The sequence below is a fragment of the Protomyctophum bolini genome, assembly GCF_963924005.1.
Source record: "Protomyctophum bolini genome assembly, chromosome: 9".
In the NCBI taxonomy this organism is placed as follows: Eukaryota; Metazoa; Chordata; class Actinopteri; order Myctophiformes; family Myctophidae; genus Protomyctophum; species Protomyctophum bolini.
Genome location: NC_137870.1, coordinates 29,261,947 through 29,277,354, shown reverse-complemented (window position 1 = coordinate 29,277,354; position 15,408 = coordinate 29,261,947). Strand labels below are relative to the sequence as shown.

The 15,408-nt window shown below is 40.7% G+C and overlaps 1 protein-coding gene across 1 annotated transcript; it reads left to right on the top strand.

The window, feature by feature from the left end:
- The first annotated feature begins 37 nt into the window (after nt 1-37).
- On the top strand, nt 38-15,293 carry gkup (glucuronokinase with putative uridyl pyrophosphorylase). The gene is made up of 23 exons (XM_080771909.1): nt 38-169; nt 860-966; nt 1,727-1,771; nt 2,804-2,957; nt 3,517-3,588; nt 4,807-4,895; nt 5,204-5,360; nt 5,530-5,607; nt 6,041-6,132; nt 6,328-6,433; nt 6,921-7,000; nt 7,237-7,305; nt 7,409-7,469; nt 7,650-7,666; nt 7,771-7,828; nt 9,416-9,508; nt 9,989-10,049; nt 10,253-10,366; nt 10,879-10,936; nt 11,788-11,856; nt 12,579-12,642; nt 12,874-12,945; nt 15,016-15,293. The coding sequence occupies exons 1-23, from the start codon at nt 113-115 to the stop codon at nt 15,112-15,114; spliced, it is 1,872 nt and encodes a 623-aa protein (XP_080628035.1). The 5' UTR covers nt 38-112; the 3' UTR covers nt 15,115-15,293.
- Nucleotides 15,294-15,408: the final 115 nt, after the last annotated feature.

The following is a 15,408-nucleotide window of genomic DNA, read 5'->3' as shown; positions in this document are numbered from 1 at the left end:
TCTTGACGTCACTCGAGGCGAGATTGAAGCATTTTCATTCCGTTTTTCGTGTACTACAGTCAGAAGATACAAATACTCACGTCACACACTAACCAACTCTCAGGCGCTGTCAATGATCTGTATATTAGTGGTGGCCGGCCACGGCACCGTTTTGGAAACCCAAATAAAGGTAAGTTTCTCCGGTGGTGGAGGCAGAGAGGTACCGTCCGTAGGTAGCTAGGTTTATAGGTTGGGTGCAAAGCTCACATTATATAGTACTTTCTTTGTGTGTGTGTGTGTGTGTGTGTGTGTGTGTGTGTGTGTGTGTGTGCGTGCGTGCGTGCGTGCGCGCGCGCACGTATATGTGTGTAGCTGCAGGCTGCTAACTTCAGGTGATCAGGGCAGGCTCAATGAAGTAGACTACAATTTTGTGCATAAACTGAGATGCAATTTATACTGAATTACAAGTTTAGAAGCGCGCAGTTGAAACGGGAAGGAGAAGGCGGGTTTACAATGTATATTTAGAATAGGGTCATTGTAAAGCATAACCTAACCATAATTACTTTGCCATGGTTAGCCTATATCCCCTATCAAAAGTAATTTGAAACAAACATTCAAACTTGTATGTGGATCTCTGAGGAGCTAGTGTCCCTTAACCTTGGATCAATAAATCATAGATTTATTTTATTCTGACATTCATAGATACGCTGACACACATGGATATAGTGGTCCCTCAATTCCAGTGGCCACACAATAGCCTACCATTATTGATTATTTGTTTTAATTAGGCCTACATGTAATACCCATTCTGCATACTGTAAAATGCAAATAAAAGTATGGTGAACTTGGTGAAGTCACTCACACCACTCTCATCTCACAGAACGATGACACAGGCCTGTACGGCCACCTGACCGGGGTCCCTAAGGCCCTCCTGCCTGGGGTAGGAGGAAAGAAAATACTGGACTTTTGGTGGGAAACTGTCAATACGTACGTTCAAGTGGCGAGTACAGATTGTTGTACTACTAAGCCATTTATTTTCATTTCTTCGAAAGGTGCTTCATTTCTATCATATTACATTTTGGTGGGATTTTTGCCCCATTCTAATCTGTCCTGTTGCAAAGGTTGAATTCTACTGAATTCCAATATAGACCTAACATCAACAGTTCAACACTATGCACTTCCATTTAGAAAGGCTAAAAGTTGAAGACAAAATGACTGCTGCACTGCTACTTTCAACATGGAAGGTTTTACAATCCAAAACTCAATCATTTGGGTACAGTCAGCTGAAACACAATTTAGAGTCATGTGCAGATTATGCCACCAGACAGGCAACACAAGGCCGGTTTTCACTTATTTGTATAAAGGTGAACACTAATGTCTTGAAGTCTGAGCACAGTAGAGTACAGAGCAAGGAAAACATGGAATTCCTTGCCACTTGCTAATGACCAAATTGATACAAATACCTGGGAATATATTTATAGGATGTCAAGCAGTGTCAACTTTTCTCACTATGTGGATTTCATTCACTAGATTGTTTAATGCATTTGTATTTGTCTTCATGAAATTATTTAGTATATATGGACTATATAAATAATGTAAAATGTATTTTCTTGTTTTCTTTTTCAAATGTGTTTTATGCATTGTTTTTATATGTGGACCCCAGGAAGACTAGCTGTGCTTTAGGCCACAGCTAATGGGGATCCTAACAAATACATAAATACTGTACGCATCTCACATTTCTCTCCAGGCGTCAGCTGTTCACTGATGTCTATCTGGTCACGAATGCAGACAAGTGAGTAGAACTGCTCATTAATCTAATATTATAAGTATTCATAAACAATCTCATCGCTGTTGGGTGTAAATCTCATGTCCAAAACCAGGAAATGGAACAAAACCTTTCAGAAATAGTGAAAATTGCCGATCTACAAGCTCACATTGTGAGCTTGCAATTTTCACTACTTTTGGTTGACACTCTTGTATGGTGAAGTAGGGCATTGATCAAAAAACATAATTTTTTTAAATGTGGAGAATAGATACGCGATATTCAGCTGATGGTGGAAGAGCCTTCCTTTGCATATTTTCTGTTCTCTGCTCCCCTCCACGTGGGGGTTTGACCCCAACCACAGGATCAGGCAGCATCTTGCCGGTGTGTTGTGTCTTGCTCAAAGGCACCTCAGCCTTTGGTCTGTAAAAGTGTATAAACCATTTTGGTTCCATTTGTACAATTTGATTTAATTTTCAGTGTAGATTAGGGTCCCAGAGATACACATTTGTATCAAATGGGGGTCCGTGGCCTAATCCATATAAATAAAAAAATGTGCGGACCCCCTTGAAAATTTATAAAGAAATTTCAGACAAAAATATTGACAAAATTACTCTACTATACCATACAGGAAAGGAAAACCAATCTACATTGTATTTGCATTAACTCTCAGAATTACAGACCCGTAAGGGTCCATTGGACCCTTGGTGGTTCTCGGACCTGACACAGAGAAACAGTGTCTTAACCCATTTTGCGCGGAAACCCCTTTTGGTGTTAGCATCATGTTATGCTTTAGCTATTTAAAAATAGCAGATCTACAAGATCTTCATAGCGTGCCACCGAGTGGCGCGCTACGAGCGGCGCGCTACGAGCTTGTAGGTCTGCTATTTTTGAAAAATCGAAGAGCGACTGACATATTTATTATTATATATTATATTATATTATATTATATTTTTAGAATCTGATCTCGGGTCAGAATGAAAACTGTCAGGATGTAGAAGACATTTTTAGAATCTGACCTCGGGTCAGAATGGGTTAGATGGTGTGGTTTTATGGTTGCAGGTACAAGCACTATGAGCGCTGGGCGACAGCCAACGACTTCCCAGTGGAGAACGTGGTGAACGACGGCAGCACCACGCTGGACGACCGCCTGGGGGGCGTGGCTGACCTGGAGCTGGCCATCCGCAGCCGCAAGCTGCAGGATGACATCATGGTGGTACGGTCTGCTGTCTCTATGCCTCTGAGGTTCTCTGTGTCACTCTCTGTCTCTCTCTCTCTCTCTCTCTCTCTCTATTATTTACCTACCGTAATATGGCATAAAGTAACAATAATAATTCAGGGGTGCCGTGGATGAAAAACATTATATAGGGGGTGACCTTAGCTAAAAAGGTTTGAGAACCACTGGTCTACTATACAGTATGATGGTGTTGTGTTTTTACATTGCTGTCGGGCGGAAACCTTCCGTTTTGTCCCAAAATTGTTACTTTTCAGGAAATGGAAAAAAGAACCTGTGTTCCGGTGGATCCAATGTAGTTATTATTTTGTCACAAGCTCTTTTATTTTGTTCAATATCTATAAAACCCACAGACACACTTAACCACTTTCACTTTTAAACAAAATTCTAAACTGTCGTTTAACGTTTAGTGTTGTGATATTGTGATGGTGTTGTGATGTTATGTAATGTTATGTTTATGAAGGTGTTGTTTGTTGTGCTAGTGTTATGTTATTGTATTGTGTTATGGCAGTGTGTTGTGTTGTATTGTGTTGGTGAGCAGATTGCAGGAGACATGCTTTGTGCAGACCACAACTTTGACATCGCTCAAGTCATACGCTTCTTCAGGTCAAAGGTAGAATTCTCAATTTGTTGGTTTTGTGTATTTTTATTTTGTCAAACTTGTACACATTATGCAGTACAGGACAAGTACATCCCAAACACGAGGGATTCTGCATGTCCTCTACAGAGTCACAGACAGACAGACAGATAGATGTGTGAGTGTGTGTGTGTGTGTGTGTGTGTGTGTGTGTGTGTGTGTGTGTGTGTGTGTGTGTGTGTGTGTGTGTGTGTGTGTGTGTGTGTGTGTGTGTGTGTGTGTGTGTGTGTGTGAGAGAGAGAGAGAAAGTCAAGGCAAGACAGTTTTATACGTACAGTATATCAAAAACTAAGCAATTCAGTCTGCTTTACACAGAACATCAAGCAAAGGAAACACAATTATACAATGACATTAGGGTACATGAAACAAAATAAGTAAAACATAACAGATACAGTTACAGTGCAGAAGAGAAAGAAATTAGAATAAGACTGGAAGCAGACCTTCAGAGTTTGTTCCAGGTGCATAAAAACTAAATGCTGCTTCCCCACGTTTATTTTTTGTTTTAGGGACAGAAAGCAGACCTTTCCCAGATGGTCTGAGAGATCTGGATGGTTCATGATTATGTACAAGATCAGGAACATAATTTGGCCCTGAACCATTCAGAGATTCATAGTAGAGACCTGCGGATGAGCTTTTTTGTCACCTGAATCTGTGTGTGCATATTTATAATCCACCCGTTATCCGACCGCGGGTGTTGCACATTGCGAGATTTTGTGCGTTTTCAAAGCCTATAGATAGATGCTATTAATTTATTTCCCGCATTTTTTTAACCCGTGGTTTATCCAATATTAATTTATAATACATTTTAATGAGCCAAATCCACCCTAAACTGCGGTTAACCGCGGCTAAATTCTCCATCCGCAGGTCTCTACTTCAAAGACAACGGACGGTAGTAGAGAGAGAGGGGGGGGGGACACACAACATGTTGCAATGGCAAATTTGTGTGACATGTTTGTGCTATTAGAATAATGTTGAAACTTGCAATTTGATCAATTTAATCTCATGAGATTCTAATCAACAAATTACAGGATGTTTTGGATCGTGGAAATACATTTACATTATTGATTTCCATTTGCTGTATCGATAGAGGCAAAGTCCAAAAGGATTATCCATTTGAGAGTTTTCAATTAGACCCTTATGTGTACACTCTCAGAATAAAATGAACACTGTATGGTGTGTGGCTGTGCTCTGCAGCCTGGAGAAGTGGCCATATACTATGAGCTTGAGGAAGGAGAGAAGAGCAGCTCCAGGGGGATTGTGGAGGTCTGCCCCAACACACACAGGTGCGAACAATTAATGCACAGGTCTGATCAATTAACTTATCACACCTGTGTCTGATCAGTTGGCCAGTATTTAAATAATCAGGTTACAGTAAAAACAAACAAAAGTTAAACAAACAAAAGTAAATTAAGGAAAAAACTGTAGATTGCTTTAAAGCTAATGAACAAAATACAATTAATTATCAAATCTTTTTCAATATACTTTGATATAGAAAAACTCAGAGCCACACAGGAGTTGGATCATAGGTGATGTTGTGTAAATTCCACTTTGCATTGTAGTCACAGTACTTTTTCTATGGTTTCTGTATCAGGATAACGCGCTTCTTGGAGAAGCCCAAGGAGGGCGTGACGGCATCCCGATTGGCCAGTGTGGTGTTCTACTGTTTCCGTAGCAGCACGTTACCATACATCTCTGAGTTCCTGGCTCTGCAGCCACTAGCCAAACACAGGAGCTTTGGACGATTCTGGGTTTGTAAACGGAACATTTTCCACATTCAATACACTTTCCACGCCCCATGTGAGGTCATATGACCTGTGAGCATGTAACATGTACTCCACTTCACCTCACAGTAATACCGACAATATTCATAAAGAAATACTAATAATAATTGACTTCCTGTGTTTCCTGACTCTCCAGGAATGGCTTATAAATGAGAGGCAGCTGGAGGTGTTTGGAATGAAGTTACCTACAGGTTTCCAACTCATTGGACAAGTGGTCAGTACCTTTACTTAAGAGTTATACTAAATAGCATGACATTTCTACACCTGGCTTTGCCATTTATGTTTCAATGCTTTCAAATGTCAGAAACATTACGTTTCCCGTTTGTAAGCAATGGAATGAAAGGGAAATACTAATCGGTCTATATAGTGGAGTTGGAATTGGACAATTATTTGCAAAATCATAAATCTACAAATGTTAGGACGCGCTCGCCGTGTAGTGTGTAGTAGATTATTCAGGATTTTATTTGTATTGATCAGAACGGAAATTACATTTTCCATCCTTCTGTCCCCTGTCTACAGTAGCCTATTATGGAGACGGTGTCTTGCTCAAGTGCACTTAAGCAGACGGACGGACAGACAGATAGACAGACAGTGTGTTACCAGTTATTTGACTATTAATTTCTGGTTGTTTTGTGTTGCCATGGCAGGGTCTCTCAGACTACACCAAATGGCTCACTCATTACTCTACCAAGCAGCAGAACAATCCTGCTAATCCAATCGTATGTCGATCATACGCCAGGTAACACATCCAGTCATCCACACAACATATTCATAATATTCATACAGCATGGTATTCTACTGTATAGCCTCCACTGCACCTTTGGAAATTGGTGCAATCTGTTTAAATATCCAGCCCACCCACACACATACTGTACTATATTATCAATGTGTTTTCAACATGTCAAGGCTGATATGGTCCCTGGGTTCTTCACAGGGTGGGACTCATGGGAAACCCCTCTGATGGATTCAATGGAAAAACCATCGCTATGTCCATCTGCAACTTCTGGGCTGAAGTTACCCTGGTGGAGAGCCAAACTCTGGTAACACACACACACACACACACACACACACACACACACACACTGACACTATATCAAGAACCTTTAATTGACTTGCATTCATTCATCTTAGCTGTCATAACGGGTACAGGCTTTAGTTACGACATACTATTGGTCCGAGTGTCATTAGACCGACAACCTACCTCAAACCCTAACCGCAAGCATGGAGCAGCGCATGTTCGACCGCTGTTCCCACATGTCGGATCTTTGGTGTGTCGGATCTGCGTGTGCATCCAGTCATAACTTTACTGTAACTTCATCTTCATTGCACGGCAGAACGGGAATACTAATTATTGTAGAAAATGTACTCCAACTAGGAGGACTTACTTGTGTTTCTATTCTGGTGAGGACATTTGGTCCTTATGTGTACAGGGCCAGTGACAAACATTATGAGAGATAACGTAAAGAAAGAGAGAGATTATGAGATATTATGTTCTGTAAACATAATGGATGTATGTATGTGTTCCAGGTTCTACTGCCTCACCCACTCAACGACCCCACAGAGTTTGGAAGCCTGCAAGATCTGTTCTTCATCAGCCGCAAGGAAGGGTGTGTACACAATGTACTGTACGCAGCATAGTGGATGTGGTTCTGTCCCTTCACTCCTTTACTTTAAATTCACATCTTAACCATAAGGAATGGGATGCTTTTTGTGTGGTGGAACAGTGACAAACGTGCAGTAATTGGTGTCATAGTGCTGGTGAGAAGAGAGTGATGCCTGACAGAAACCAAGTCTATCTCAATAATGTCTTAATGTATTATAAATCAATGTCAATCTATTTCAGGTACCTGGGAGGTCTGAGATTGCTTCAGGCTACCTGTAAAAAGTTTTATCAGTTTTGCTTCAAACAAGGGTAGGACAGGTGACACTTGGCTCTAACTAATAACTGTCCAGGAGTTTGATATTTCTCATTGTCTATTGATCATCTAAGTAAAATACAATTTCCTGTGTCTCAGTATTACTTTGACGAAGCAGAACTTCACGCTCAAGTACGACACCAACATTCCTAGACAAGTGGTGAGGATCTGAGAAGATCGAGCTTAGTCAACACAGATTATAGCCCAATGAATAAATTAAAGATTCAGTAATTGTATGAAAGAGGCTTTTGTAAATATAAATAAACCACAGTTTTTGCTGGTCATTGTTACAAGAGCTTTTCTCTAATCATCAATTGTCCCTGTCTCTGTTTTGCTGCAGGGCCTTGCTGGAAGCAGGTAAAGAATCCTGTTGACTTTGTTACTTGCATAGATCAACTAAGATAAATTGGGTTTTTGAAGCTACATACAGTATTAAAGACTATTTTAATCTTAATTTCCAGTGCCATCGTGTCAGCTACCCTGAAGTGTCTTATGAAATTCTACAACATCACAGACAGTGTAAGGATGTTAGACTATTTCCCCAAGTTTTATTTATGCATGTGTGTTCTTGTCTCTGGAGCAATCTTGATCCCTCTGTTTTGGGTAACTATCGACCCATTTCAAATCTACCCTTTCTGGGCAAGGTTTTAGAAAAATGCATCTTTCATCAATTGGATGTGTTTCTACAGAACAATAATGTGCACAACAAATTCCAATCTGGCTTTAGGAAAGGTCACAGCACAGAAACAGCACTTGTAAAAGTAATGAATGATCTTAGGGTGTCTGCTGACAAGAAACATGTATCCGTTCTCTTACTTCTAGATCTAACGGCTGCATTTGACACGATTGATCATTCAATTTTAATACAGCGTCTGGAGCACTGGATAGGCCTGTCTGGTACGGCCCTGTCCTGGTTTTCCTCCTACCTATCAAACAGAAGTTACTTTGTCAATCTAGCCGAGTTTGACTCAGACAAACACGACATCAGTTCTGGTATTCCGCAGGGCTCGATTCTTGGCCCTCTGCTTTTCTCCTTGTAAATACTGCCATTGGCCTCATTACCAATCACGGAGTCAATTTTCATTTCTATGCTGATGATACCCAATTATATCTTTCTGTGGCTCCAGATGATCCCTGTGCTTTAGACCCGCTGTTGACCTGTCTGTCTAGCATCAAATGTTGGATGAGTGAGAACAATAATAAGCAGACTTGGTAACCTGACTGTAGAAAGTAACAGTACAGTAAAGAACCTGGGGGTTATTATTGATTCTGAATTGAATTTTAATTCACACATTAATCATGTTACCAAGATTGCCTTTTTTCACCTTAGAAATATTGCACGAATCAGATCCTATTTGTCCTTGGACGATGCAAAAACGCTAATCCACGCCTTTGTTTTTTCTCGGCTTGATTACTGCAATGCACTTTTTTCAGGACTGCCTAAGAAAACAACTGACAGATTACAACTGTCAGCAGCCAGAGTTTTAACTAGAACTAAGATGAGAGAACATATTACTCCAGTTTTGGCATCACTGCACTGGCTTCCGGTTGTTTTTAGGATTGATTTTAAAATTATTTTACTTGTCTATAAAGCTCTCAATGGTCTCGCACCTTCCTACCTACATGACTGCCTGCCTAAATATGTCCCAAACCGCCCCCCTAAGGTCTTCCACTGCTGGCCTGCTCGCTTTGCCTCAAAAAATGGCAACTAAAAAATACGGGGAAGCAGCTTTTTGCTTCTACGGGCCGTCGGCATGGAACAAGCTCCCACTGTACCTTCGTCAGGCAGCCTCTGTAGACATTTTTAAAGCTCAGCTCAAGACCCACCTCTACAACATTGCTTTTAATTGATCTTTTATTTATTTCTGTTATTCATGTCCTCACTGTATTCTATTGCATTACTGCTTGTTTTTTAATGTCGTTGCCTTGCTTTTCTTTTATTCTCCATTGTTCTGTAAAGCACTTTAAGCTGCATTTCATGTCATGAAAGGTGCTATACAAATAAAGTTTTATTATTATTCTTCTAGAACGACAAGTCGACAACAAAATCTAAACCAATAACATTCATCTGTTATTGTCATTTATGTTGACATTCTTCTACCTCAGGACCTCCCTAAACCGACCAGAGCCAACTTCATTCTTAACGTGGAGACAGATGAGCTGTTCATCACAGCGGGCCTACAGGACCGAGTTGTGCAGGTCAGCAACCATAGGGCTTCACTCACACCTTTCGATCTAGCATACAACATTGATGCATGCTAGATAGATGTAAACAAAGGGTAAGTGTCATGGCCGCCCCAATGCATTTCCAATGGAAGTCACATGGTTTGACACAACATTTTTGTTGTACGACTTTCGGCTGTGTTTCGACTGCCCCCTCCCCCTCATACAACAAAAATGTTGTGTCAAACCATGTGACTCTTATTGGAAATGCATTGCGAGCTTGCATCAGTAAACAAGTCTCATGCATCAGCTATACATCAATCTGTTGTGAAGGTGTGAGTCAGGCCTAGGCCTGACTCACACACACACACAGTCAGTCACACACACACAGTCACACACACATATACTGTATAGTATAGATAGTGATCTACTATCTACTTTTATACTATCTATGATCTTGTCTCTGATTTTCACTGTTCTGATGACAGAAAGTCATTACTGCTCTGCTCTTTACAGGTGTATGAAGGTTTGGTCTACATGGATTTCAGCAAGCAGCTAATGGATGAAAGGGGCTATGGTAATACTGCTGTTGTACGGCTGAACAGTCCACCAACCTGCAAACATTCTCCTTCACACATCACACCTTGTCTCAGCACATCATCGCCCTCCTTTCACATATCTCCCATCCTGTTTCAGAAATCTGAAATAACATGAATATTCTTAAACCTGTGAAATGATGAGTTTTTTTTTCTTCTTTGTGTGTTCCACAAATATCCTCAGGGGAGTACGTAGAGATGGACATGATGAGTCTTCCTCCATTCTGGTTAGCGTACCTGAGTGACCCCAGTGATTCTGGACGCATTCACAGCAATGTCCGGCAGCGCTGGCTCAGTGGTACACTTCATCTGTTCACCTGGTTCACAGACACATTGGCCTTGTTTCAGTTTCCTGCTAGCAGGACACTGCCAAAATACTCTGTGACCCAAAAGTGGGTTGCAGCCTTGCAGGACACAAATTGAGACACCGTGGATTATTTAAAGGCATATTTAATGAGAAATTTATATTTTGCCTGTTGTAGGTGTGCAAAAGTCTGATTTTGGAGTTTCAAATGAATTATGAACATAGGATTTTACTATGTGCATTTCAGCTAAGACGAGAACACAAGAGTGGCTAATGTTACATCTGCAGTGAGCCATATCAAGGCTCAAATGCCCTTGAGCAAAGCACTGAACCCCAAACTACTTAAGGCATACAGCTGTTGTGCAATTTATTTCTGTCTGTTTAACTGCTTGTATCTTTTTTGTTATCAATTGTTTTTAACTTTTTTTTATTCATGACAAAAACAGTACAATTAGGGATACTGGCATTATGAATGAACTGCTTGTATCTTAACCTCTCTTGGTCAGGGGAGCCTCTGGTGGTTGAAGCCATGAAGTCATTTGCTGAGCTCACCGATAACGCCAGGTTGGTTCAGAGCTTTTTGGATCAGTTCTACGCTATATATACACAAAATGTAACTACACACAAGTAGTGTACATTCAAGTGGTTAATACCAACAACATATCCAGATGGGGGGGGGGGGGTCTGTTGCCATATTGCTTCTTGCCTGTGCCACTCCTATGTCTCCCTTTTAGCTTTCTGACATTTTCTGAATTAAACAAACCTGGGGCTGCAAATCCTGCAATAAACATGTCTAGTTCTGCCTCTCAATTGACCTATAGCTAAGCCCCTCCCCAAACTGCAATGGTCCAATCACATTCACAGCTAAGCATAACATGGGTTAGAGAAAACTCTACCAATAGTTTTTCTATAATATAGAAAAACTCTATAATATAGAAAAACTATTGGTGGACATTTCTATTTTAAAACAATGTTTGATAAAACATTGTTTTAAAATAGAAATGTCACGCACATATTTTTCCAGTGCATATGGCAGGCCTTCATGTTGATGGATTTGAAGAGATTTTGAAGGTCTGGTTCCAAAAATTAACCAGTATTTAATGTGTAAAATCCATGATATTTACATTGGAATGAATGCGCCTGGCTAGAAAGTGTCCAAGTGGGAGTGTCTAAGTGGGAGAGGGCGGGGCTTAGCTAACTTGTAAACCTGAAAGTCAATAATTTCTTTAGGCTCTTTATAGTCAGGGTCTTATCATTCCGACCATGTTTAGCGAAGATCTGCCCATCTGTTCTCGTTATTTTTTTTAAAGAAAGAAACAGAAAGATAGGCCTGGCTGCCACACATTGCTGCATAACAAAAATACAAAGCGGAATGAATCATCTCCTGTTGTTTCTTTGGTGTCCTGGCTTTACAGGGCAGCTCTGCAGGCCAGAGACTGGAGCAAGCTAGCCCAGCTGATGAACCAGAACTTTGAACTGCGGAGGTAAGCAATCAATTGTGGTCGAAAATACAGTGAAAATACAGTATATTGAGCGAGCATTGCGATGCAGACGCAACAGTCAGGTATTTCTCCATACTCAGCCTCTCTTCATTATCATTCGCCAATACGTACATAGTACATGGTGGTTCTCCAGGCTCATGCAGCTCTCCTCTTCAGTCAGTCAATGGTCACGCATCGTGACATCACGTCTCGATAATATGATCACGCATATGTCAATCTGACATCATCAAACCCTCTACTCTCTATATGGCCATTAACCCTGACCATACCTGTTTCTTGTTCATTTTTTTGGTCAAAGTTGATCCCATGCCAAAGCGACAGCACTCGCTGAGCAGTCTGCCGTCACCCAAGCGGATGTTTGCCCCAGCAGAAGATCACAACACTGACCTCATCTAACCCTGGATAACCATACATGGATAAGACTGGATCATCACCTATATCTGCATATATATGGAGCTGGCCAGAAACTCTTGTTTATCTGACCTCATCAAACCCTGTACACTCAAGTCACGCTCCATATATGGCCAGTACAGAATTCATTCCATATGTTGATGGAACCAGCGCTTGCTCGCAGTCTGACGTCACCCAGGCGGATGCGTGCACACAAGGTCGCTTCTCGCCCTCAGGGCGTCTTACTGGTACCTAGTGTTTAAGTGGTTTCGCTAACAGACAAATGTACTGTTTGTGTTTGATTGTTTCTACAGGTCTGTCTACACAGACGAATGCCTAGGTCCTGGGAACCTCAAGATGGTACAATTGGCCATGCAGGTACTGAGAGACAGTACTGCTTTGGTACTTCCAACAGCACACATTAATCACATACAGAAATTATATTTATAGTTAATATGTTTCATTGCTTAAGCTGTAATCCTGGGCAGTGCGCCGCTGCTCTCCCTCTGAACCTGGGGTTCACCTGGGGGAGAGTGCAAAATATATCAAAAATATATTCAAAAGTTCTTGTTCCAATTTTCAAAGGCTATTTTTCCCTCCTTTCTGCAGTTCGGCTCGGCTGTGAAGCTACCAGGCAGTGGAGGAGCAGTCGTGGGATTGTGTCTGGACCAAACTAAACTGGTAAGAAAGCCACTGGTAGCCTGATTCATAGTGATGGAGATAGGCTCTTGATAACAACATACAAATAGTGCAGTGAGATACTTTAGAAAAACCCTCATGGAGCACGCTATCTCTGCGCGTCCTTTAAGTTGGTGAAGTTTAAGAACGGACAAAGGTATTAAGGATTTAACATCATTTAATTGCGAACGCAGTGAGCACTTACTATGAGACCTAGCAGATCATGTCTGTCTGTCTGTCTGTCTGTGTGTCTGTCTGTCTGTCCCGCTTTTGTGCCCATATATGGAGCTGAGTGATTTGTTTGTGATTGATGCAAGTGTCTGTCCCGCTGTTACGTCACCATGACTCAGCCATAACCATATAAGGAGTCCCCAAAGCAGCTATACGTCCAAAACCCAAATACGGTATGTACGAGCTGCGTTCGCTTCCCGCGTTTGCGCGTCTTACTCGTCAGTATTACAGATTGAATAATAGAATGAATATGAAATGAATTACATGAGATCTCATGGGCGTCAGAATTCTATCCCTTGCAGATTAAGTACAATCACCAAGTGTCAGTTTGTGAAGTCTGCGCACTGGTCAAATGCTTTCCCTGCCCATTTTATACAGTTAACATAAAGTCAAAACGGTGGATTCCAGATGACGATTTTCTGTATGTTCGCCTCTGTACTTCTGCTTTTCCTCTGGGTTATGTGATGGTCATTTTAGTCAGAGAGGTAACCTACAGGACAAAGCATAGTACACACATACAACATATAGAAAATATTGAACTCATGATGCAGGGGGGCCTCTTGACCTCCCTTCTGATACTTCCGTTTTCCTTACTTACTTTCCATCTCCTGAGCGTCAATTTTTAGGTGTCTTATCAACATGCTCAAATCTGTGGAGCGTTTGGTGCTGTATTGGGAATACATAGTTACGGACAATCGGACATATGGTGGGTGTATTTGTGTAATTGTCATAATTTAGTCATACAGATTAAAGGTTAAACATGGATGAATCAATATCCTGATATATTAAAAATGTATAATAAATTTGTATTTAATCACATTATGCCTTTAAATAATTGGCTCTTATTTAACATTAATGATTCAGATAATAATATGATCAACTGGGTATAATAATTGGATCTCTTTAACCAATAAACCAACAATAGTCTATCGTATGACTGTGTAGAAATTAACCATCACATTGACCAGCAACAGGGAGCTGCCCAGGGTTCCTGTTAGCTCTGACATTGAGATTCTTAAGATATTTTTGGGGGCTTTTCTGCCTTTATTTATAGAGATAGTAGAATGACAGGAAATGGGGAGCAAAGGTCGTCAGGATCGGGAGTTGAACCCGCAACACGCTGTCAGGCGGCATTAGAAGTCTAGATACCCAGACAGCTACACCAGCTGTCTGGGCCAGCTCTGACATATTCTCTTCCAAAACTATAATCTAGAAAGCCAAGACTCTACATTAGCTATCTGAACAATATATGTGTCACATGTATTTGTAAATATAGTTTAGACTCTGAAAATATTGTTGCCATGTCAGCTCTGAACAAATAGTTCTCAAATCAGTTTAAAAATGTAACTGATACTGGAACATTGTGCTGTGTTATACTACGGAGTCAGGTTAGTGTTATACTGTTTGTGTGACAGTGCTGAGTTACTTAACTATAATCCAGGCTCAGACTTCCAGGACTGTTTTCCATTCGTACCAGGAAGTTCATTACATTCACCTGGCGGTGTCTGCCTTCCACCTGTGTCAAACTTCCTGGTAGGATGGATAACCAACCATTGTGGGATTACTCAAACCCTGCTGTATATTTAACCTGTTTGATGTGGTTGTCTATATTCTGCTTCTGATTGGCTACTTTAAAGACACCATCCACATTAGCAGCAGGGCACTTATATATTCCCTTATAATAGAATCATTGTTCATAGAACTCACTAGCATCAGATTCGATTTGTAGTTTAATTCCTTGTACTGTATCCTTGTACTGTATGTAGGCTACAGTATGACCATAATCTGCCTGGTCTGCCAATGAACTCTTTCTGATTGTGATTCTAATACTTTATCCACTAGGTGGCGATGAGACAAGCTTTCCAAGAGGCAGGCTATGTGTTCTGTATGATTGTTCCATATAATCCAACTGCCAGCACTTCACCTCATCATCACAGTTGAATCAATGTGCCAGAGATCTATGGTGACAGATGATGTGAACAGTATGTTTATAATCTATAATATAGATCTATGGTGACAGATGATGTGAACAGTATGTTTATAATTATAATGTATGACATAACATTAATTTGAATCAACACAGAGACATCATTCCACAATACATCATGTGTAAGGGTTGAATGTGGAATGTAATTTTTGTAGATTTAATGTGATTTCTATATAAAATACTGTACTGTACAGTGTCATTTTTTATGTGTTTTGTCATGGCATCATTTCATCTTTTACAATGAAACA